General features: G+C 49.3%; 1 protein-coding gene across 4 annotated transcripts in view; it reads left to right on the top strand.

Moving 5' to 3' along the window:
- CDH24 (cadherin 24) overlaps positions 1-17342 on the top strand; it is a 32949-nt gene extending 15607 nt beyond the window's left edge. For 2 of the 4 annotated variants that reach the window (XM_053361338.1, XM_053361339.1), the window contains exons 4-12: positions 3259-3378; positions 5293-5460; positions 8497-8687; positions 9644-9897; positions 10049-10185; positions 11134-11255; positions 11712-11826; positions 13811-14059; positions 15773-17342. In XM_053361338.1, coding sequence (XP_053217313.1) covers positions 3259-3378; positions 5293-5460; positions 8497-8687; positions 9644-9897; positions 10049-10185; positions 11134-11255; positions 11712-11826; positions 13811-14059; positions 15773-16287 — 1871 coding nt within the window. In that variant the 3' untranslated portion in view covers positions 16288-17342. Of the gene's footprint in view, positions 1-3258; positions 3379-4390; positions 5178-5292; positions 5461-8496; positions 8688-9643; positions 9898-10048; positions 10186-11133; positions 11256-11711; positions 11827-13810; positions 14060-15772 lie in introns of those variants that run through there. The other 2 variants (XM_053361341.1, XM_053361340.1) reach the window with 2 other exon arrangements.
- Positions 17343-25504: the final 8162 nt, after the last annotated feature.

Below are 25504 nucleotides of genomic sequence, written 5' to 3'. Positions count from 1 at the left end.
CGAATGCAATGTCCTCTCTCACAAGTAGATCTTAACCCTTGTCTCACACAGGAAGAGGTCGACCCTCCCAGCTCTCAGCTGGGACCTTTCCTTTCTTCTCCCCATCTCCCAACCTTCTGCAGCTGGCACTCTTTGGGCTGGAAGGGCAGAAGGCATGGAAAACAACAGGAGGCAGAGCCAATATTAAGGCCTCCTCCACGCCCTAAAGTGTTGTGATGCTGCTTTAAGCAGCCCTAGCTTCCCCCAGAGAATTCTGGGTGCTGCAGTTTGTTAAGAGTGCCGAGAGCTGTTAGGAGGCGCTTATTCCCCTCACAGAACTACAATTCCCAGAGTTCCTTGGGAAGAGGCCTTGAGATTGGTAAACCACTCTGGGAAGTGTTGCTTATGGGGGAGAGAGTCTTCTAACGACTCTCCTGACTCTGAGCAAACCAAAGTTCCCAGAATTCCTTGGGAGAAGCCATGAACTGGTATAATAACGCAGAGCATAAGTCCTTCCTGAGTCCTACAAGGGGCAACACAGAGAATAAGGAGGAAGAGGAAGCTCACAGGCAGGGTCACCTCACCCTCTGGGCTGGACATAAGAACATGAACAGCTCAACGCCATTGTGTGGTAGCTTCCCACAGGTATGGGGTTGGCCTTGTGTAAATATGGCAGACCATACGCTGTTGCCTCTTGCATCTTCCTGCATCTGGAACATGTCCGTGTCTGGACCCCTCCTTTTATTGTCTTCTTGCTTCCCCACACAAGAGAGGAGGGGAGCCATGGGACGGGAGAGGGCTGTTGCGCCCGAATCTTGCTTGCATGTTTCCCACAGACATCTGGTTGGCCACTGTGAGAACAGGATGTGGGCCTAGTCCAGCAAAGTAGTTCTTATGTCCATATGAAGGAAACTGGAGGAGGGAAGAGGAGCCGGCAAAGTCTCAGCCCAATTCCTCCCCTTCCTGTTTCTTCCGGGAGGGGGGCACATTATGGGGGGAGATTGCCCATTTTGCTGGGTGCTCCAATTCCTCCTGCTCCAGGCTCACAGAGAACACAGGAGAAGAGTTTGAGATGAAATTGCGGGAGCTATTCTAGATGGCCACCTGAGCCACCCAAATATCTTGGGTTGGCCCCGTGTGCTTTTAAGTGTGTGATTGGCATCCCCAGATGATGATTCAAATCAGAACCAAGCTTGAAGCCGGGTTGCACTCCTCACATGACATTATCCTACCACTGATATGCTAGATTTCCTGTTGCACACCATGCCCACCAAAGTCCTGCAGGGCCTGACCCTCCCTGAGGCTGGTAGCCCTTGATAGCCCTCTCCTCCATGAATTGCCCAATCCTCTTTTAAAGCCTGAGTTGGTGGCCATCTTTGAAAGCCTGAGTTGGTGGCCATCATTGCTTCCTGTGGGAGAGAGTTCCATAGTTCAATGCTGCACGAAGAAGTCCTTTCTTTTATACAGTCATACGTCGGGTTAAATATGCTTCAGGTTGAACGTTTTCAGGTTGCGTTCTGTGGTGACCCAGAAGTAACGGAACGGGTTACTTCTGGGTTTCACCGCTTGCGCATGCGCAGACGCTCAAGATGACGTCACGCGCATGCGCAGAAGCGGCGAATTGCGACACGCACAGATGCGGGTTTCATTCTGCTCAAGATGCGTACAGCGCTCCAGAATGGTACCTTGGGTTAAGTACTCAATTCGTTCCGGAAGTCCGTTCTTAACCTGAAACTGTTCTTAACCTGAAGCACCACTTTAACTTATGGGGCCTCCTGCTGCCGCCGTGCCGCCAGAGCACAATTTCTGTTCTCATCCTGAAGCAAAGTTCTTAACCCGAGGTACTATTTCTGGGTTAGTGGAGTCTGTAACCTGAAGCATCTGTAACCCGAGGTACGACTGTATATCCTGAATCTTCCATCATTCAGCGTCCTTGGAGGTCCATGAGTTCCCATGTTCCACTTCTCTTCCAAATCAAAAGTCAGAAGTGCATGTTGACATTTCGTATGTTAAGTGGACAAACTGCCCAGCCTCAGATAAATCTACCCCCTCTGTGTTTCTGCAGGAGTTGTTGATCTCAGAAAGCCTCCTAACTGGAGGCAGACGAGGCCTGCGACTCACAAAGGGAGGTAACGTGTAGCCCAGGCTTCCTCAAACTTGCCCTCCAGATGTTTTGAGACTACAATTCCCATCATCCCTGACCACTGGTCCTGCTAGCTAGGGATCATGGGAGTTGTAGGCCAAAAACATCTGGAGGGCCGCGTTTGAGGAACCTGATGAAGCCTCTTCTCAGGGCAAGCAAATCCACTATGGCTGCGTACATGCTGTTCCTTTAAAGCACTTCTGAAGGACATTCTTTCCCCCAAAGAATTCTGGGCACTGTAGTTTCTTAAGGGTTGCTGGGAACTGTAGTTCTGTGAGGGGTGAGCTGCGGCTCCCAGAATTCTTTGAGGGGAAAGAATGGGCTTTGAAGGCAAAGTGTGTGCACAGCCTGTGCCTCTTTATTGGGCCTGATTGAAGGCTTGAGTCACACCCCATGCTGGCTCACAGCCGAAATTACCTATTCCCCTGCGGAGGCTGAGTAGAATGAGACATGGCCAGGGTGGTGAATCATACAGAGACACAGCAGGGAGCCTCCCTTTATGGGTGAGTACTTTGGGAGGAGGGTGGAGACAGGTACATTTGATGATTTAATAGTAACTTTTCAGGGTTGCGGGATTGGGAATGACAGCAACCACGCTGCAGCCTGCCAGAGCTTTGTGTCTGCAAGCAGGACTCTTGTGAAGAGGCTTGGAGCAGTTCTCATCTAGCATTCCGTTTGGAGATGCTGCTTTTTTATATTGTTATTTTGGCATTTTACAGTTTGCTCTTAATGGAGAATACATGTTGGATTTTTATGGCTGTTTTAAGATGCTGTTTGCCTCCCTGGGGGGCTCTTGTGAGCAATTTTTAAAATGTAACCCTGGCAGGTAGTGCAGGTGGTCTTCCTTATTTTTATATTTTTTAAAAAACTTATTTATGGTACCTAAGATGGCTTTCAGTGTTTTTTGGGTGAATTCTCAACTGTGCCAGGTTCCTGCTTTTCAAACGCCTTACGACTTTGCTCTTTTTGACAGGCCTCCAACAAAATAGCAGCACTATGGCCAAGACGGAAACTACGTCTCTGTGCCAACAAGACCCTTCTTGAACTCTGACCTGCGTACTCTCGCAACCAGCATCCTCAATAACCTGTGTGTGTTTGGTTTTTCTTTTTTCTGTTAATCTGCCCCGTTTCTCCAGGTACGTCCGTGATTCAGGTGACGGCCCACGATGCGGACGACCCTGCCTACGGGAACAGTGCCAGGCTGGTCTATACGGTACTCGAGGGGTTGCCATTCTTCTCCGTCGACCCCCAGACGGGTACACAACGGGGAGGAGGGGGGCAGGTTTGGGGGTGGGAGGGCGATGGTACCAGTGTCGCCCCATTGCGAAGGGAAGAATGCGGCAAGAGGCCATTGTTGTGCGCTCTTGGGGACTGGGGCAAGTGGGCGGATTTGTGATTTGCCGTGGAATGCATAGCTGTCAAGTGTCCCTTATTTGGCGGGACAGTCCCTTTATCCCAGTGCCATGTCCCACTGCTGTCCCTTATTGATGAGGCTTCATTTGGCTGCTGGCTGGGCTTTCTGCCTTTGGCTCAGAGGGGCTCAGAAGTTGAATTGAACATACCTGTGCCCGGAAAATCCCTTATTTTGGCTGCTGATCCTTTATTTTCGAGGCTGCTGGTCCCTTATTTTCAAATCTGTAAGTTGACAGCTATGGGAATGGCAGATTGGCTTGGAATCACAGAGATGGTCATCAGAGCTGATGATGGAGAAAGCTTCTTCAGCGGGGAGTGTGACACTCCCTTCCTTGCATTTTGGAACAACTGGTTATTAATAGCCCACCCTTTCTCAACTGGGCATCCTCCAGATGTTTTGAACTGCACAACCATGCCCTCCATATCTGGAGGCTGCCAGGTAGGGAAAGGCTGCAATAGGCCAAGTTTTAACGCTTGGGAATGATAGAGCCCCTTACAGATGTTCTAATATTTTGGGTTGACGCCCTGCCTCGCCTCCAACCAGTGCATGCCCTGTAACATCCTGCCGAAATCCTGTAGCTTTACATACCACCAATGCCCTATTACTGGCTTTGGTTTTCTACTTCCTTTTTGTCGTGTTGCTGCACAGGAGCTCCCCTCTAAAAAGAAATAACGTGGTTAACATTGGGGAAGCATCGCAGAATAACATAGGATGATGCGTGGACAGTCTAGTATAAATCCTTTACTAAGGCACTATTATTGCATCAGTGATGCATTGCAGAGCACACCTGCAACACGGCCCTCTCCAAAATCTGGAGGGGCTCATAGACAGGCCCTCAAATCCAAGCCTGTGTGTGTGTGTGTGCCATAGGGGAGGTTTAAAGGTGCTGTCATGCAGCCTCTGAGTTGCCCCCTTCTTCTCTGCAAGTCTATCCAACCACCAGTGACTCATTTCATCAACCAAACCCTCCATCCGTTTGTCCAGCTTCATAGTCATGTGAACAACAACCTCTGAATCTGCTGGGTCGGCCACCTGTCTTTACATTCATCCATACATTCATGCCTCTATCCAATGACTCTGACCAGCCCTGCTTGGCTTCACCTGTCTCTTCCTGAAGTGTAGGTGAGTGGCCCTGGGTGCCCATGACATCCGCTCTGTGTGATCTGCCTTGTGGCTGCAGTCAGCCATTTCAGCTCAGCGGTGATTTCAGCTTGTGGAAGTTAGCCAGGGCTGCATACCTAGCCTAGCATCCCATCCTCGTCGCCAGTGAAGTCTAGGTGGGTTCCAACAAGGCAAGACACAGTGATAACAGCAAGAACCTTTATTGAACGTACATTGCTGGGAAACAGAGGCAAAGCAACTGCCTATATACATTTCTGAAAGCCTGGGCCACTCCCACTCCCAATGTGATTGGCTGTCTAAACTTCCAAACTGCAAATCACGACTCAGAGTTGAAGGACCAATGTCAGAGGCCCAAATCCTGTAATGTTCTGCGATTGGACAACATGTATCGAATTAGAACACGGGAGCTCAGAATCCTTAGTCCAGACTCAAGCTCAGGCAAACACAGACCACTGAATACATAACACTTCCTTCCCTTTAGGTGGAGCTAATTGAGATGATGGAAGGGAAATTTGCAGGGTGGGAATCTATCATCTGTCTGTCTGTCTATCTATCTATCTATCCTGGTCCTTCACCCACTGCTCCTTTTGCCACTCTCTCTCTGATACTTCTCCTTCTTCCTTCTGCGTTTTAGGTGTGATCCGGACAGCGACCCCCAACATGGACCGGGAAACCCAGCAAGAATTCCTTGTCGTGGTTCAGGCCAAGGACATGGGGGGGCACGCTGGGGGTCTCTCAGGAAGCACGACCGTCACTGTCACATTGAGCGACGTCAACGATAACCCGCCTCGCTTCCCTCAAAGTAAGTTGGGAAGGGGTAGTCAGCATCTGACCTTGGTTCTTTCTATGGATGTGACCATATTTTCATGTGCAGGGCAGAGAGGCTGTGGACAGGACATGCCTGCCACTTTACAGTGGTACCTCGGGTTACATACGCTTCAGGTTGCAGGCTCTTCTAACCCAGAAATAGTGATTCAGGTTAAGAACTTTGCTTCAGGATGAGAACAGAAATCGTGCTCCGGCGGCGCGGTGGCAGCAGGAGGCCCCATTGACTAAAGTGGTGCTTCAGGTTAAGAACAGTTTCAGGTTAAGAATGGACCTCCGGAACGAATTAAGTACTTAACCCGAGGTACCACTGTATTGGGGGAACAGAGGATTTTAGAGGCTGACCAGAAACTTCAGATTTTAACAGAACGCTGGGATTGGATCTGAGTTTGCAAAGTAAAGCAAAGCAAAACCTACAAAAGAAAGCAACAATTCCTAGCTCCCTAGCCACTTTTGCTACTCGTTTCCATGTTAGTTTGCTAGATTTGAGCCGCCAGATAGCTCAGAACTAAGGTCTTGCTAAACGAAAACGTTGGATCTGAGCTGTCTACCAGCAAAATTGTCTTGCTTGGTTCTTAACTTTGTTAAGGAGAGGCAAGATGTTTCTGGGACAGGTTTTGCAATCTAATTGGATGTTTTGTTTACGGTTTAGCCTCAGAGCCTAGCATATTAAACGTTTTTAATGTAACCACACACAAAACTGCAAAGAAACGCAGCTCATGCACTCACAAGGAAACCTGCGACATCCTCAGACGTTACGTTATCCTTGACGCTAACAATTGTTGAAAAATATGTAACAGGCGAACAAATACTGTAAATGTTTTAAGAGCGTGATTATGAATTAATGCAGGATGTTGCAATGTCTTCTTTTCATATTCATGATGTGTGAAGTCGTAGGGGAGAAGGAAGATCAGGAAAGGAGACGACGTTTCTTGAATAATGAAATCCGGCCGGTCTGTTCATGGTAGTCCACTCACCCTTTCCTGCTTCTCACGTAGTCCCAGTTTAGTGGGGCAGAGGACTGAGCGGGGCTGCTTGGAGCACAGCAAGGGTGCACACACTGTACCTTTAAAGCACATTCGAAGCACATTCCCCTCAAAGAATTCTGGGTGCTGTAGTTTGTCAAGGGCTGCTGGGAAGTGTGACTCAGTGAGGGGTAAACTACACTGCCCGTAATTCTTTGAGGGAGGGGAACGTGCTTCGAATGTGCTTTCAGGGTACAGTGTGTGCTTAACACAGTCTGAATCAGTGGCTGCCACTTTGTAGTGTGTAGATGGGGGTGGGAGGTGGGGTTAAAATGACTCAAGTCAGAGGCGGCACATTGAAGCAATGAATTCAAGTGACAGGAAAGGACATTCCGACTCAACATCAGGAAGTGCTTTCTGTCAATAAGAGCTGTTTGACAGCGGAACGGTCTCCCTTGGGAGGTTGTGGACTCTTCTTCCTTGGAGGTTTTCAAGCAGAGCTTGGATGGCAATAATAATAATAATAATAATAATAATAATAATAATAATAATAATAATTTATTTGTACTCCACCCATCTGGCTGGGTTTCCCCAGCCACTCTGGGCGGCTTCCAACTGAATATTAAAAACAACACAGCATCAGACATTAAAAACTTCCCCAAACAGGGCTGCCTTCAGTTGTCTTTTAAAGGTAAAATAGTAGTTTATTGCCTTGACATCTGCTGGGAGGGCGTTCCACAGCGCAGGCATCACCACCGAAAAGGCCCTCTGCCTGGTTCCCTGTAACCTCACTTCTCGCAGCGAGGGAACTGCCAGAAGGCCCTCAGCGCTGGACCTCAGTGTCCGGGCTGGATGATGGGGGTGGAGACACTTCTTCAGGTATACAGGACCGTCTATCTGTCATGGATGCTTTAGTTGAGATGCCTGCATTGCAGGGGGTTGGACTAGATGGCCCCTGGGGGTCCCTACAATTCTATGATTCCATGACTCTATGATTTGGTAGTCTTTAACAGAGAATTGCTGTGTACACACTGTGCATTTAAAGCACATGCACACACACACAAAATCCTGGGAACTGTATTTTAAGGGTACTGGTAAATGCTGCTCTGTGGGAAGTAAATTACAGTTACCAGGATCCTCTGAGGCAGGGAGGGATGTGCTTTCAATGTGGGCTGTGTACACAGCCTGCTTCTGCTAGTGCAAGGATTTATGCTCATGCAGCAGAAATCCCCCTCTGTCTCCTGTCCCCACATTCACGCTGAAAGGTACGGGCAGCCCTTAGGATATAGGGTGCTGGAGATGCAAAGAGGTTGAGGGAACGTTCTTTCACATGTGGTGGACTTGTAAAAGGGTAAAAGAGTATTGGGAAATGATCCATAATGAATTGAAAAAAATGTTTAAAAGTACTTTTCCAAAAACAAAACACCAGAGTCCTTTTTGATGGGGATAATTCAGACTGAGATTCCCAGGTGTCAAAAAAGGTTATTTATGCATGCTACCACTGCGGCCTGTGTTTTGTTAGCCCAAAAATGGAAAATGAGTGAGTTCCCAGCTAAAGAAGAGTGGCAACTTAAGCTGACAGAATATGCGCAGCTTGCAGACTTAACATATAGAATAAGAGAACAAGAAGAACATGCATTTAGGGAAGACTGGGAAATGTTTATTGAATATATGGGGGCAAATTGTGCACACTTGAAAACTTTGGCAGCATTAAGATAAATTCAACTGTGTGAGTAAGTTTTGATGGATGTAATAATGGGATAGTGAATGGTTTAGTTTCCGTAAAATAGGCAGGGATTTATGATATGCAAAATGAACCGTGGAAAGAGAAGAAGGGAAGTCATTGATGTTTTAAGGATGTTTAAATGAGTATTTTAAACTGTAAAACAGAAAATTTAATGATAGATAGATAGATTGATTTAGGGGGACATACAGGAAGAGGAGTGGGGAGATTCTGCTGGTTAGCCAAAAGTCCTTGCTTTGTTGGCTGCCGCCCATTCTCTCGCATACACACGCCTGTTTCCCTGCACTTCCTTCCCATCCCCCAGGCTCCTACCAGTTTTCCGTGGTAGAGACTGCACCTCCCGGCTCTGCCGTGGGGCGGTTGCGAGCGCACGACCCCGACGAAGGGGAGAATGCTCTGCTGGCCTACAGCATTCTGGACGGAGGCGACGGGGCCGAAGCCTTCGCTATCCACACCGATGCGCTGGGGCAGGATGGGATCATCACAGTGAAAAAGGTTGGTGGAGGCGCCCCCATTCTGGGGGTACCTTGGAATTAGGGGGGCTCTGATCCTCCTTCCTCCCTCCCAGGGACCACCCCCTCCATTTGCCCCGCAGGCAGCAAAAGATGGGAGCTGTGGGTTCTGAAGGATTCAACAAGTTCATGGAGGGGAAGACCACTGATGATGATTTTATCTATTGAATTTTTATACCACCCTATTCCCAGAGGTCTCAGGGCAGTTCACAGAAAAGATCCCAATATATAAAATCAAAATAAGAACAATAATGCCCCCCGCAAAAGAGCCACATTTTAAAAGGGTAGATTATGTCAATCAGGTCAACCAAAGGCCTGGTTAGAAAGGAAGGTTTTTGCCTGGTGCCTAAAGGTGTATAATGAAGGCGCCAGGCGAACTTTGCTGGGGAGAGCATTCCACAGATGGGGAGCCACTGCAGAGAAGGCCCCGTTCTCATGTTGCCACCCTCTGGACCTCCCGAGGCGGAGACACATGAAGAAGGGCCTCAGAAGGTGATCTCAGGGTCCGGGCAGGTTCATATGGAAAGAGGTGGTCCTTGAGGTATTGCAGTCCTGAGCCAGCAGACGACTTTTATGTTCTGATGTCCTTTAAAGCAGTGGAATAAGTCCTAATGTCCCAGCAAATGTGGTCACCAACAGGATGCTCAGGAAAGTGGGATTGATGAGACCTGGAACTGGCTAGATATGGCTGCTAAACTGTCAGCCTGGACTGAGCAATACTGAATACTCAGTAGACGACTGACAGAGGCTTCCAGCCTTGCACCTTAGTTGTAGCTTCACGGCCTGCTTTTCTTATTTCCCTGACCCACGCTAAGAAGTGACCCTGACCTTCACTATTCCACTTCCACAAGCATCCCCATTGCCGTCTCCCAGTCCCATAGAGCTCCCATCCCTCTTTCCCTCCGGTTCCCCCTCTAACTTGCCCAAACCCTCCCGCAGCCCCTCGACTTCGAATCGCGCCACTCGTACACCTTCCGTGTGGAAGCCACCAACACGCTCATTGACCCCCAGTACATCCGCAAAGGCCCCTTCAAGGACATGGCCACCGTCCGCATCACGGTGGAGGACGCCGACGAGCCCCCGGCCTTCTCCCGCTCCGACTACCACCTCGCCGTCTACGAGAACAGCCCCCCGGGGACCCTACTGGGCAAGGTGACAGCCGTGGACCTCGACTCCCCCAGCAGCGCCATCCGGTAACGGCAAGCGGGGGGCCGCAGGAGCAGGGGTGGGGTGGGGACTGTGCGGATTAGCATCTGCCTGCCTTGTGTGTGAAAGTTACAGTTGCTCCATTTGTACCTGGTTGCCACGACAACCTGATGCCCCAGGTTCCCCCCCATCTTCTAGATACTCCATCCTTCCGCACACGGACCCCGAGCGCTATTTCAGCATCAACCCTCAGGACGGGACGATCCTGACCTCTGTGCCGCTCGACCGGGAGCTCTTGCCCTGGCATAACATGACCGTGGTGGCAACAGAACTTGGTAAGGGACGGGTGGGTTTGGGGAGGGCCAGGTGGGTGGCTCTGGGATGTGGTGGCAGGGCTTGGGGTATTCATTTGCGGGTCCGATTCCCCCCTGTCAACAGACACCGCAACCAATGCTTTTATTCCACAGTGTGCAATATATACGCCTATTTCCCAATGGGCAAATATTTACTCATTGTCTCTCTCGCTCTCTTTCTCTCTCTGTGCATCGTTTTGCATGCGGCTTTCTGCTCGGGATGCACTTCCTCTTTGCGCCACCTGCCTCACGCACTTTGCTCTTTTCTGCCATCTTTGTCCCGTGTGGCTCCTTACTTGTCGTGATCACCGTGCACATCTGGCGTGGCGGCGACGCACTCCTCTGCATTCCAATTCTGTGGCCTGCGCACCTCACTGGCTCCCTTGTTTTTGCATGGTTGTATACGCCGGGCGCAATGTGGCTGCTTGATCGCGTGCATCTCCTTACCCCCCGTGTAAACGCGGCACACCATGCGCTGGCCCCTCCCTCTCCTTGGATCTTATGGGGCTGTGTGTGTGCGCGCGATCTAAAATGCTGTATTCGCATGGGTGCCAATTTCTGTGTACCTGCCTTGTGTTCATTTTTGTGTAACCTCCTAACTACCCCACCTTATGGTCCGCCTCGCATGCGCTCCTATGCCCCCTCTTTGCCTGCTGTAATCTCTCTGACGTGGACTGCGTCTAATCCTATGGCTTCGTATGCACACTGGTCACATGGAACTGCCCTGGCCTGGGGCTGCTGATCTGTACGGCTTTCCCCCTTTGCAACTTTAACATTTTTTAATTTGGGGGTGTTGGTGAATTGCCTGTTGCGTGTCCCTCCGTGTCGCCTGCATTCCATTCCCGGCATGTCCCGCGTGGCTTTTCCTCGGCCGCCTCACGCTGTGTGTGGCCTGTGGACTGCTCCCCATCCCCCCGCTCTTGCCCCCAGACAGCCCCACACAGGCCTCCCACGTCCAAGTGGCCATCCAGATTCTGGACGTCAACGACAACCCGCCCCAGCTGGAGCACAGCTACGAGCCCTTTGTCTGTGACAATGCCGCCCCCGGCCACGTAAGTGCTACCTAGGACCTGCTACGGGTAATAACGCCCACCGGTTTGGCTATTGGGGTGGAGCTAGGCGGCACATATTGTTATAGGAATGTATTAGATAAAATGTAAAAGAAATATACAATAATATGAGTACATTCATTTGTTGAAAAAGGAATATACAACGGGATAGACAGGAAGTCCAATGTGTTGGTACGTATATGATTTGGGGGGGGGTTTGCCTTTGTTTTTTCCCTTTGCTTTTCTTTTCTTTTTTTCCAGGTATATAAAGTTTGTATATAATCTCGGTATACATGTTGGAAAATATATTATAATAAGCTCTGTAATGTAATATGACAATGTTTACCAATGTAATGTAAGAATGTTAATAAATAAAACGGGGCGGGGGGAGGAATGGAGCTAGGCGAGGAGGCCGCAGCTTGGCTCCTTCACCCCTTTCCTTTCCCCTTCTCCCGCTAGTTGGTGCAGCTGATCCGAGTGGTGGATCGAGACGAGGACGGGAACGTGAGCCGCATCATAATCCGCTCCCCGCTTGGGGCCAGGGACCCGAACGTCACTGTGCGAGACAACAAGGGTGAGGAATTGCTCTCAGGTGTGGCTTTCTCAAACGTCCCAGGCGGTTGGTAGGCAATCTCAGATAAAGCTGGTCATCTTGTCCAGTGGCCTGGGAGGTAGTGGGATAACCTGGGGGGGGCGCTAAGAGGCAAGGGCTGGGGGGCTGGTTGGTGGTGGCGGCAGCTGGACGTGTAAATGACAATCAGACCTTGAAACGCTGGTATCCCTGGATCGAGTTCATCAACTTTGCTGAATTAATTAAACTAAATAGTTTTAATTGGATTTTGAATACATGTGCAATGAATCGTTACTGTTTAATTTTATTGTGTTATTATCTTCCTTAGTGGGTCGTGCCGACTGCTATTCTGAGTGGTGCTTTTTGTAGGGCAGGGGACATTGGGCATGAGTTTATGGAACCAAGGAGGAGGGTGGTTTGGGAACCACGGATCTCGACTCATTTCAGAACGGTTTCAGGTCTGAATTGGCCTTGAGCTCTTCCAGGAGAGGGAAAAGGGGACTCCACAACGGCAACCTTGCTTCTTTTGCTTGATCTCTCTGTGGCTTTTGACACACCATCAACCGTGGCGTCCTCTCTGTAGGATGGGTGTTGGGGGCACTGCTTTACAGCGGTTCCTGCAGGATCATCACCGGAGAGTAGCATTGGAGAAAATGCTCCTCAGCCTTGGCATCTATGTTTTGGGGTGCTGTGGGGCACTCTTTCCCCCCTAATGCTACTTAGCATATGAAACCCTTAGGAATGCTCCTCAGGCGATTGGTACCTACAGTATGTAGCCTCTGAATTGAGAATGGCCAGGCAGGCTCTGAACCACCATCTGGCCACAGTGGAGGGCTGGATGAGTGCCAACAAACAGAGCTTAAACCCTGGAAAGACAGAGGTCCTGTGTGCAAGTGCTGCCCACGTCCAGAGCGTAGTTCAGTTACCTGTTGCGGACAGTAAAGGAAGGAACAGGTACATAGCCTGGGGCTGCTGCTGGATCCATCTTTGTCACTCAAGGCACAGCTGGCACCAGTGGCTGTTACGGTTGTTGTTTGTCGCTAATTGAATTTCTGTACCACCTTTCGTCCGAGGACCACAGGGCAGTCTGCAATATGAAAACACGCAGAAAACATACCATAACAACAAAGGGAAATGATAACCTTGACACACAGCTTCGAAGACCATAGATTGTTTCATTAGCCAAAGTCTAGGAGTGCCTTTGACCACATTTGGTTGCAGCTGCTCCTCGACTGACATAGCTTGGCTGCCGTGACTTTGGCGCTGAGAACCTCAAGCCTGGATTTCCACAACGTGGTCTCTATATGGGGCTTCCCCTGGGAGGGGCAGCTGGCACAGGATACAGCAGCTAGGTTGACCCAGGGCATCCCATCGACACCTCTGCCGCACAGGCTGCCAACACGGATGCAGTTCAAGGTTTGCCTTTTGGCATTTAAAGCCCTGAGCAACTTGACTGCGGTTCCTGCACTGCAGGGGGCTGGACTAGATGACCCCTGGGGACCCCTCGAACTCTACAATTCTGTGGTTCTAACTCAAGACCAATATATCCGAGGGACCCCACTGCCTAGCTACTGCGCTTCTCAGATGGGGAGTTGCAGAGAGTTGTGTGCTTAGCCTGTAGTACAAACTAGGCTTTTAGTGTTGCAGCTCCAGCTCTCTGGGATCAATTACCAGCTGAAATAAGACCATCGCCTAGTGCCAGGATGCTTAGGTGCCTACTGAATCCATTTTTGTTTAGGAGTGCTTTCCCCAAGGGGTACCCCAATCATTTATGGAATATCAATTTTATAGCTGAGAAAATTGCTTTGTTTCTGATGTTTGTAGGGCGGCCTTACTGTTTTGAAGGGTTTGTTGATATTATGATTTTCAGAGCTCTCTCTGTGTGTGTGTGTGTGTGTGTGTGTGTGTGTGTGTGTGCCTTACACCGCCTTATGCTGCGGTCTATAAGTTTGTTCCCCTAACCGCCTTTCATCTTCTCCCTCCCCAGATAACTCTGCCTCCTTGCTACTTCGTGCCGCCCGCCTGCCCACACAAGGCGGGTCCCTGCTGGTGCCGCTGGAACTGGTGGACGGGGGCTCTCCCACCCGCACAGGCTCCCCCACCCTGACCGTCAGCATCTGCCGGTGTCGGCGCGATGGGGCCATGCACTCCTGCGGGGCCGAGGCCCTGGGCTCCCCGGCAGGCCTCAGCACGGGTGCCCTTCTAGCCATCCTCGCCTGTGTGGGCACTTTGCTTGGTGAGAAAGAACAGGGGCTGCACTCAGGCGGCAGAAATGGGGGCTGCGAACTGGGGAGGGGGTAGGAATTTGATTCTTTCCGCACTCCAGTGAGAAGATCGGCAATTCACACTTCTGCACCAATACGCAAACCGAAACATAGCTAAACTTCAGAGTTCACGCGTTTCAGAATTTTGTGATGCAGTTTGCCAAACAAACAACTGGTGCAAGCATGTTTATGTTAGCAGGAAGTGTGCGTAGAAACGTTACTGCAAATTACGTACAGAAATGCATTGTGTTAGGGGGAAATTGCTTGCGAAATTTTGCATCTTAGCTAAAACTGCGTGCAGGAGCGTAATCATGGGAGATCTGTGCTAGAACAAATTTTCCCAAGGATTTTTAAAAATTGCAATTTACTGCAGAAATGTGGAGAAGTGAATTTAAGAGTGTTTTTTTAAAAAATGAGTAACTGCAGTTGGACGATTTGTCCATCCTCACCGAAAACCCAGACAGGGCAGGGGTAGATTTTCAGAATGAGTGGAATCAATGATTCCTGGAGATCAAGTTTCAAAACTAGGAAGAGGCTGTTTATCTAAATCTCTAATGTTTATCTAAGGATGGATCTCGGACAACAACAACAAAAACCAACAGCTTGAAATGTGAACGTGGGCTTCTGTTAACAGTGCCAGGGGTTGAGACAGAGTCCTGGGGTCAAGAGCAAAGCAGTAGAGTGAGCCACTGTTATGGTATTCCAAGAATGTGGGCCTTGCAGATCACGAGCTCAGAAAGAGTCACCGAAAAGATCTGAGAGCAGAGGTTGGGCGCCAAGGAGGGGAGTCAAAACTGAGCAGAGGACCTCTAGAAACATGGAGGGTGGACTTCTTCTTTTTAAAACTTTATTCCAAAACCGAAAAAAGAATTACAAACATCAAATTCAAAATCCATATTCATTTTGTAACATAAGCCTATTACATCATTGACTAAATTAAAATATACCTAATTGCTATAGGCTTCCCTTTGCTGTATATAAATGCAGCGCAATTAGAAATATTCTATTAGAAATTTTTATAAGTTCTCCTATACCCCCCCACTCCCCTTCACCCATGTGTGATCTCAATATTTTTTTACTTCTTCCATCTTGTTGTGTTGTTTTAATTATGGAGGGTGGACTTTTGAGAATGAGCCTTTTCCACCTCCACTGAAGATGGAGTGGAGAACAGCTCTGTTGCACTCAGGTCCTGCTTGCGGGTTTCCGGCCGCTGTGAAAACAAGATGTTGGACTCGAGGGGCCATTGGCCTGGCCTGGGAAGGCTCTTATTGTATTATGTCCTTCTGATTCCACAAGAAGCATCCAACAAGGCATATGGGGGTGTGTGGTGGTGAAAGCCCTGCTGTTTGTTGTGCCTTGCTAACGCCTGTCCTTCTCCCCAGAGACCCAGTCTGGTGTAGTGGTTAGAGCGGTGGACTCGTAATCTGGTGAACTGGGTTCGCGTGTCCGCTCCTCCACATGCAGCTGCTGGGTGACCTTGGGCTAGTCACACTTCTTTGAAGTCTCTCAGCCCCACTCACCTCACAGAGTGTTTGTTGTGGGGGAGGAAGGGAAAGGAGAATGTTAGCCGCTTTGAGACTCCTTCGGGTAGTGATAAAGCGGGATATCAAATCCAAACACTTCTTCTTCTTCTTCTTCCCCTGCTTCTTTCTGCCCGCACCTGCCACCCGCCTCCCTGCATCCAGCCCTGGTGCTGCTGTTTGTCGCCCTCCGGAGGCAGAAGCAGGCGGCGCTGCTGCCTTTCGAAGAAGAGGACGTCCGCGAGAACATCATCACCTACGACGACGAGGGCGGGGGCGAAGAGGACACGGAGGCCTTCGACATGGCCGCCCTGCAGAACCCCGACGCTGCCCCTCCGCCGCCTCAGCAGCGCCGCCTCTTCCGGCGGGACGTGCTTCCCCGCCTGCACTTCCCGCCCTCCTTGCCGGCCCGCCTGCCCCCGCAGCCCCACGACGTGGCCAGCTTCCTGGCGGCCCGCCTGAGCGAAGTGGACGCCGACCCCTCCGTCCCCCCCTACGACTCCATCCAGGTGTACGGCTATGAGGGACAGGGCTCCTCGGCCGGCTCCCTCAGCTCCCCGGGGTCCTCGTGCGCGGGCGACAGTGACGCCGGAGGGTATGAGTACCTGGAAGAATGGGGGCCACTCTTCCGAACACTGGCTGAGCTCTACGGCACCCCAGAAGGGCCACCTCCAACCTGAGGGACTTCGAACCGGGGAGGGGTCACATCCACAGAACAGCGCGGCCCTCCAGTCCTCTCCGTCCCTGTCGTGTTGCTTGTTGCTTTCTCCCTTTTGGTTCGCTCTCGGTTTCAGCTTGTCGTCTAGACATCTCCTGTCTTTGTTTGCGTCGCCTCCCTGTAGGCCGGGGCGGCTGGTCTGTGGCCTTCCAGATGTTTCTGAGTCACATCAGTCCCACCCGGCATGGCCGGCGGTCAGGGATGATGGGGGGGGGCTGTGGTTGTGCAACATCTGCAGGGCCACAGGTTAGCCACCCCAATTATTCTTTGAGTGCATCTTTCATTCTCTCGCGGTTTTCCCGCTCCCCAAATCTTTCATGTTTAAATTACTTTGATTTTATTTCGGATTCTTCTTTTCCCTTCTTCAGCTACTTTGCACTTCCAGCTTCCACCATTCCTTACTCTGTTCCTTTAGACGTCCTCGATTCCCTTTCCATTATGCTACTTTGTCATTTGTTCAGCCTTTAAACAAAAATGTTATGGGTTGCTTTGGGTTGGTTTTGTTTTGGTCCCCTCTGTAATTCACATTGTTTTCTCTTCATTTTGCTGTTACCTGTGCCGTGTTTATTCTGTTTTTGGTTTCCGTTCTTTTCTTTCCCCCTTCTCCTGTACAAAATAACTCTATGCATTCATTTTCTCCCAGAATCCTTTGGTACCAAACTCCCTCCCTACCTGGACCCTAACAATCCAGTCTTGCCAGCATGGATTTACCTCTCATTCAACTTGCAGCCCCCCCAGCCAGGGCAGGGCTTCTGACCTCACCACCAGCACCCCTGCATGGGCTCCCAGGAAAAGGCGTGGAGATCGCAGCGAGGGCGGAGGACGAGATCTGGCCTCTGACCTCTGGACAAAGCCCTCCTTTCCTGATACCACAAAGGGACTTTCTATAGCCAGGACAATTTTATTCTAGGGAGCTAAGGCATAATCGGTGTTGGGTGGGGGACATCCATGTTATAATTTCGTAATAAACAATTTATTTTCTAAAAAAAAGACCACTGTGGATTTTCAGTTGTGCGTCTGCCTGAGCGAGATGTGAACGAGTTGGCATGTTGTTGTTGGCATCTGTATGTCTCGAGAGACAATGGAGTGTGCCTCTGGGGGTGAAGTCAAACCGTTTCATTAGCGGCGACCTCCCCAATACGCAAGTCTAGGCAGTGTGTCTGGAGGTCCTGGGCTGCAAAGACGACAAGACTCCCCTCTCAGCCTCGCTGATGTGGTCCAAAGGAAAGCAGAGCAAGACATTTGGCACCAGCTTGGCTGCAAGAGTTGCAGGAAGGAGTACAAGGCGCCATTCAACTGCCTTAGGGTCTCCGCACTGGATTTGTGTAGGGTATACACGTGAAGATATCCCACAAGGCAGCAGAGGTTTAGAATTAGTTTTCCTTCTCCTAGATGAGCTACCTTTCCATCTGCCCCCTTTCCCCTCTACAGCACATGTAGAAAGTGCCTTCTGGGGCCTACTCTTGCTCTCATCCATTCAGTCTGCCAGAACTTGCCTTCACATGCAGAGGAAGTCCCTAACTCACCGAGGGTTTGAGACCCATCAGCTGTCCTCATCTGATTTAGCTGGCTAGTTGTAGCTGTTTCCCGGGCTGTGGCCGCTGTCGCATGCTGGCAGCTTCCAGGAGCCAAAAGAGAGAGATGAGTGCAAAGGTGGACAAACTACCCCAGAAGGAGCACAATGTGTGTGTGTTTCCCCCCGCAGAGGTACTACCCCTCCCCTAACAACACCCACACCCCATGATACCATGACAACCAATAAAACTTTGGGCTCTTCCAGATTGTCTCTGTTTGGGGATGGGATTCTGGCAAATTCAGGTTGTGCAATTATAGCGCATTAGGCGGTCTTGTGCAAAAACAAACCCTCCACCTCCCCAAAATATTGGGCTTTTTGCAACGTACTGGTGGTTGTGAGGTAGCTTGCTTTGACAGAGTTGCCTCACCTCCCCACAAACAAATCATGAGTGCTTTTTAAATGGCCAACTGCCTTCTAGTCTCCCTGCAAACAGATCAGGTTAAATGCTCGGTAAACGAGTCATCTGGAAACACCCTCAGACAGACTGGGCTCAACTCCTCTTGTGGGCTTTCCCCAGGCATTTGGCTGGCTACTCTTGGAACAGAACGCCAGACCAGACTGAAAGGTCTTGGATCTGATCTGGCACGGCCCTCTTTATGAGTTTGCCATAGCTGGCGTGAGCTTTTGCAGGCGAAGGTCTAGCCTAGTCTAGAAGAGGAGCAGGGTGGGCAGTATAATACAGTGGTATCTCGGGTTACATACGCTTCAGGTTACAGACTCCGCTAACCCCGAAATAGTGCTTCAGGTTAAGAACTTTGCTTCAGGATGAGAACAGAAATTGTGCTCCGGCAGCGTGGCAGCAGCAGGAGGCCCCATTAGCTAAAGTGGTGCTTCAGGTCAAGAACAGTTTCAGGTTAAGAACGGACCTCCGGAACGAATTAAGTACTTAACCCGAGGTACCACTGTAGATTGGAAACGGTGTGTTGGAGGGCAGGCTGCCAGGTTCTGTTACAGGAGCTGCCGTGTGAAGCAGATGGAGGGGCAAAAAAGGGTGGCGAAAGCAGTGCTGCAAGGCATTCTGTCTCTTTCCTTGGCTTATTAAGGCGTATCATTCCCCCAGGGCTGGGTCTCAACCCCCTGGGTGAAAAGGCTGCCCACTCCCACAGGCCCTGGGTGCCATGAGCACATAGCTGTCAACGTTTCCCTTTTTTTAAGGGAAATTCCCTTATTCCGAATAGGATTCCTCGCAAGAAAAGGGAAAAGTTGACAGCTATGCATGAGCACCTGTTGGCTCGACCTGGAGAATAAGATCTACAGTGGTACCTCGGGTTACATACGCTTCAGGTTACATACGCTTCAGGTTACAGACTCCACTAACCCAGAAATAGTACCTCGGGTTAAGAACTTTGCTTCAGGATGAGAACAGAAATCGTGCTCTGGCGGTGTGGCGGCAGCAGGAGGCCCCATTAGCTAAAGTGGTGCTCCAGGTTAAGAACAGTTTCAGGTTAAGAACAGACCTCCAGAACGAATTAAGTACTTAACCTGAGGTACCACTGTATAAGGTACAGCACCTGTGTCATTCTGGAGTATGTCAGGCTCTGACTCCCACCAGCCTCCAGGCAGCACTGCTGGGATAAACTGAGCTGTCTCCTACCAGCCAGGCCAGGTAAGGACCCCCAGGACCTCCCTCCCAGCTAAGCTCTCCTTCCCTCCTGGCAGCATCCTTCCAATCGCTTAGCAGATAATACGACAAGGCAGAGGCATTGCCTACTGATAAAGGGACCGTCTTTATCAGCCGCTGAACACAATGGCAATAATCGGTTCCTCCAGGAGCAGAGGCACTCTACCTGTGCGTTACCCATAAGCAAGAGAAGCCTATTGCCTTCATGTTCTAGGTGCAGGTTTGTAGCTCGGGTGCAGAACACCTGTCCCTAATGCCATTTCCCAGTAAAGCTGGGAATGTTCCTTGCTGAAATCCTGGACAGCCACGGCCCCCAAGTTAGATGGATCAGTGCAATGCAGCTTCCTGTCTCCTTGTGACCCATTGCTGAGAAAGAGGACATATCTGGCACCAGAAGGAACAGAAATTAGAACTCCTGGGCCCCTCCCTGCACGAAGGATGTATCTTCCTTAAACATTTTAATTTAATTTAATTAAGCCTTATCAGAAGCATATGCAGATAACCAAGCCCTAAGCAACACATTTCAAATAGATTCCACTTCTGGCAATATGGACGAGGAAGCAGTCTCCCCCACCGCTTCACTTCCCGAGAATGTTAATTTCTAACCATGTTTTTAAAGAAAAATTATTTAAGTAATGTACCTGTGTGGGCCTCAAGCATAGGAGTGAGGAAACTTTTTGGGCTACATCACCTGTTGGAAAGCAGTTAGGGGGCCACATTCCACACACAATCACACAGACAGGTATTTCAGCTAGTTTTTAGGTGGTTTTTTAAGTTGTTTTTAAATGTTTTAAATGCGTTTCTGTTTGATTTTAAGTGACACTGTTTTAAACCCCTTGGTCTTTGCTGCCCTCGGAGGATACAAATTAGGATACAAATCCTAATAAAAAACAACATAAATAAATAACGTTCCTGTCGGAAACAGACATCTATTTAATTGTTAGCAACTAACTCCACTCTAGTGTGCAAAGGAAAAAGAATGAATAAGAAACTTATCCAATACCCCTTATCTATCCTGACTTTGCAAATGGCAAAAAAAAACTTCCAAGGCACAGCTGAACTGCCAGCCCTACCTTAACAACTACTCAAAGCCATGAATTCCAAAATGCAATTGCATCCTGGAAATCGCATGCGTGCAATTTCCAAGTTTATGTCATATTTGCAAGTCTGCTTCTGTGCTGAGGCATTTCCAACCCCTCTGCATTGATATTCTTGCAACAGATATTTTATTTTATTTTATTGCTGAGGCAGGGGATGCGCTGCACACTTTGCACAACATCAAAGCCGTTTTACCTTTAAGCGGATCCCTGCTTAACGGGTGATGGGCAGGAGTGAGGACCCCAAAGGAATTGTATCCAGCTGGATGCTGAGCCCTTATCCTAACGGATTAACACAGAGAACTTTCAAAAAGGACTTTGGACTCCACTCACTACCCCAAGCTGCCGAACCCCACTTCAGTAATGTGGAAGATGGTGGTCTCACGTGGGCGTTTTTGATGAAGCAAAGGGAAATAGTGCAAATGTGGGGCGAGGATTTAGATGTTGAATGCTGGCCACTCCTACAGCTCGAAATCCTGGTACCCGGGTGGGGCTCAGAAATAGAGGATGGAATAAGGGAAAATCCTTGTTTCTTTGATCATCTAGTAACCATCTTGAAAGCAGCCGTAGCAGCCAAGCTGATCTCCCTCCATTCCCCTCTCTTCCTCTCGAGAAAAGCGTCCATTCTTCTCTGTGCAACTTTTCCTCTTCAAAAGGGTGTCTTCCTTCCCGCTGCCTCCTTTCTCTATCATTCGCATCGCTCCGTTTCAAAGGCCGGGTCCTCTTTTCATTTTCCCCGTTATTTGAGCTGTGTTCATTCTGTTTCCTTTCTTCCGCAGCCGCCTGACCCTCGTCCGCAGGTCAAGGCTGGCTCACCTGCTGTTAATGCCGTCGCCGTCTCTGATGCCGAGACAACGGCGGCCTCCAAATTAATGTCGATAGTTTCTGGATTCACTCCCACACAGAGGAGCCGACTCTGTGGAAAACAGGCTCAGGACCCAGGCATCCCAAGCCAGGAGGCTGCTAGGCCTCCAAGCCTGCCTAGGAGTTGCGCCCTCTGCTCTGGAAACTCCTGGTCCTCCAATCTGGTGCAGAAAGGCAATCTGCACGTGGCACAGAGGCACTCTCTTGCTCTTTCATATTGAACTATTGTGCTCTCTGTTGTAAACAAAACCTGCCCTTTTCCCCTTATGGGGTATCCAAGAGCCCCTATAGAGTCCTTACATGGGTTCCCTATTGGTAGGAGAGAATAACAGAGGCCAACCAGAGAATATTGAGAAGCAAAGCAGCTAGTAAGCCTGATCTTTATTAAAGCTGTTGCAACAGGGTGCTCCCCTCACACGCAGGAAAGGAGGATCCAGAACCAAGGTGTGCCTGCCCTTATATAGACATTTTAAATTCCCTGCCCTGGAGCTCCAGACCACCCCTCCATACATCATGCATACATCGCGGAAGGGGTGTAACCCAAGACCACCCCCCACAAACATCATACATACATCACAGAAAAGGTGGTCTACAACAGAAATTTGAGTGTTGCTGTTTTTCCTGTCTGCCAGGTTATCTGATAATGCCTTATCTGATTGCCTTTCCTGGTAGTCTGCCCATTCCTTTGAAATGATGATTTCTAAATTCCTGTAACAAGGAAGGTTTTTTTCACCTCCTTGCAGAGAAACATTTGGTCAGCTTGGGAGTCAAAATGGTTTCAGGACTGTCTTCCTGTGCTGCTATGTGGTTTATATATTTATGTACGTGTTTGCTTGGTACATTTATGAACATTTATTATATATCTAAGACCTTAAAATTCTTATTACATCACTTAGGCATTGCCAAAAAAAGAGGGCAGAGTCACATATGCCTTGCATATGCGAAGTTATACATATAGATGCAAATGCATAACTTGCAAGCGTGGGGGGGGGGAGGAATATCCTGTTTTTTTATCATGAGAGAATGGCAGCCATTTTGGCTGCCGTGGATCTTGCACCCCGAAAAAGCACTTTTTTGGGTGGGTGGGTGGGTGGGAACTGCAGCATGAAATAACGTGAGATCACAGCAACCAAAATGGCTGCTGGGCTCTTATGGGGGAAAAAATGGGAATATGGCATCCTAGATTTTGGCTTCAAAGTGTTGGAGGGTATGCAAATGTCAAAAATTGACTATAATGTAGTAACTGGAAATGCAATACATTTCACCATAAGGAGGGAAACTGTGATTAGGATCCTATTCACACCATGCATTTAAAGCGTTATGATACCACTTGAAACGGTCGTGGCTTCCCCCCAAAGAATTCTGGGATACTTTATGACCGCCCCATATCAAGAATAGTATTAAAATACAAAAAGCAGGCTCTGGCTCACTCTTGTTAACATCTGGGTGCCCCTTTGTGACTTCCCTTTCGCTTCTGTCCTGGTACGGTGCTTGCTTGCTTATTTACTTCATAAAACTGATACACTGCTTGACTGTAAAAAGGAACAAACCTCAAAGTGGTTTACAAAAAACCCCACAACGTTAAAACATACAACAGTTTAAAAAATATTAAAACGGGTTAAAAGGACCTCAACTTTGTAAGCATCTGGGTAGGCTTGTCTAAACAGGAATGTTTATAGCAGGCGCCAAAAAGTGTGCAGTCAAGGAGGGATCTCAATAGGCAGGGAGTTCCAAGGTGCATTTACACTCCATAATCCTGTTCGCTTCACCCTTCCAATCTGCTCTTTCTTCGCTCAGCTCCTAACTGCCTTCCCTGCTGCCGCCATGTCCTGCAACCCTGTTTCCTTAACCCCAGATTTGTGTGGACTGGTGAGGCCTTCTCTGTCCTGAGGGTGAAACACTTTGCACGTGCTCAGAGGCTTTCTCCCCCTTTCATTGTAGAACACCCACACGTTCCACGACGGAGTCCTGACGCTGAAAGAGGCTAAGCCCTCCCCTACTTCTTCCCAACTAAAATGAACTCAAAGTAGACCCACTGAAACAAATGGACTGTGGATTCAAGTCCCATGTTGGGCAAAAAATTCCTGCATTGTAGTGGGTTGGACTAGATGACCCTGTGAACCCATTTCTAACTCTGCAATTCTTTTATTCTAATAATGCACCCATTATTTTCAGTGGGTCTGATCCGAGTAGGGCTAACATTAGACACAACCTCCAGTCTCTAGTGCCACGTCCATCCAATCCTTTTCCCACTGGCAAAATTTATATCCTGCCCCACGTTTTTTCTACCCTTTTCCTCCCATCCAACCCCTAAACCTCCAATCTCTGCTGGCACTAGGAGACAGGCCCATTTAGAGGAAGCTGGCAAAGTAATTTCTCTCTCTTTCTTTTTAACTCTCTGGCCTTCTCATCACTTTTTTTTTTAAGGCCCAGGTATTTGAAATTTTTCCCTGCTGCTTCGAAATCAAAATGCCACAGGGAAGCAAATGAGCCAAAGTCACAACGCCCCTCCTTTCAGAAAGTGCTGGAATCTGGGCTCCACCTGTGGGGGGGGGGGAGTGCTGGGCTGGCAACTTTGGCGCACTCTGCTGCCTCGGGCTGGCAAAATAAATAAATAAAAGCAAAACGTTCGGCTTTGGAGTTTTTTTTTAGTTTTTTTTTTGTTTTTGCAGAAATCTACTGCAAAGCACAGGCCCTATAGGTCAACCGGAAGGGGGTGAATATTATACCACAAACGCACCACTTTTCAGAAACAGCTTGCGATATTATTAAAAGCGAGGCGGAGATTGAAAACACAGGCAAACGCATACCCTAAATAATTACACCCCCCCCTTAAGCCTAGTAGTAAATGCATTGGGACGCCTCCGGCTGCCCAGCAAAGCAAAACACAAACGAACAAAAGAATTGTGAAGTTTCAGCTCTTTTAAAGCAGCTGCCATGCTAAATATCTAGGGAGGGTAAGTCCTGCAGGATTTGTACCCCTGCTTGCAAAGTTGTAAGTGGTCCTGAGGGACTTGGGGGAGTTCCACAGAGCCAGGATGGGGGCGCCTGCTCTTGCTGGACTACAATTCCCATCACCCCTGATTATTGGCCATGTTGCCTGGGGCTGGTAGGGCCACAAGTCTCGCTCCGCCATTGAGCAACCCCAAATCATCTTGGCTGGGGATGTGGCAACCGAAAGCTCAGAAGTTATGGTTTAGACAGGATGTCCTGGGGGACTTGGGTCCATATCCCACTTTTCCAGCATGTTCTCTGTGTGGCCTTGGGCTAAACCACAAACACAGAGCTTGAGGAGAGGTTTATAATGCTGCATTATGCAAGGTGTGGTTAAAATTGTGAGATGTTTCACACGCGCCCCATCCTCTCTGATATTACTAGGCCAAAGGGTCCGCCAGGCGATTGGCAATAAATTCAGGAGGCGCAAGAGAAAGCCCTTCTTCACACCGCACAGAATTAATTGACGGAAGCTGCTGCCAAAAGATGCGGCAATAGCCAATTAACGTAGATGGCTTTTAAAATGGTTTAGCCAAGTTCAGAGAGGAGGAGGGGACATATATCAGAGGCGATTGGCTGAGACAAGCGGGACCTGAAAGAAAATGCAGCTGTGTAGCCTCTCCTCATTTGGGGAAGAGGCTTTGCATGCCAGAGGTTGCAGGTTCGATCCCCGGCATCTCTGGGTTGGGCTGGAAGAAATACCCGGCCTGATACCCTGCAGAGCTGCTGCCAGTCCGTGTAGGCAATACTGAGGTAGATGGACCTTCCTATGAGTCTTCCTGTTCAGCCACATTTTCTCCCAGAATACTAAAGTGCACAAGAAGGATATCCCACCTTTCCCCTTGGTTTTCAGGACAATGCAGTGGTACCTCGAGTTACAGACGCTTCAGGTTACAGACTCCGCTAACCCAGAAATAGTACCTCGGGTTAAGAACTTTGCTTCAGGATGAGAACAGAAATTGCGCTGCGGCACGGCGGCAGCAGGAGGCCCCATTAAGCTAAAATGGTACCTCAGGTTAAGAACAGT

This window comes from Podarcis raffonei, chromosome 13, assembly GCF_027172205.1.
Source record: "Podarcis raffonei isolate rPodRaf1 chromosome 13, rPodRaf1.pri, whole genome shotgun sequence".
NCBI classification, from domain to species: domain Eukaryota; kingdom Metazoa; phylum Chordata; class Lepidosauria; order Squamata; family Lacertidae; genus Podarcis; species Podarcis raffonei.
The sequence above is the reverse complement of the archived record's forward strand: the minus strand, read 5'-3'. Positions and strand labels throughout refer to the sequence as shown.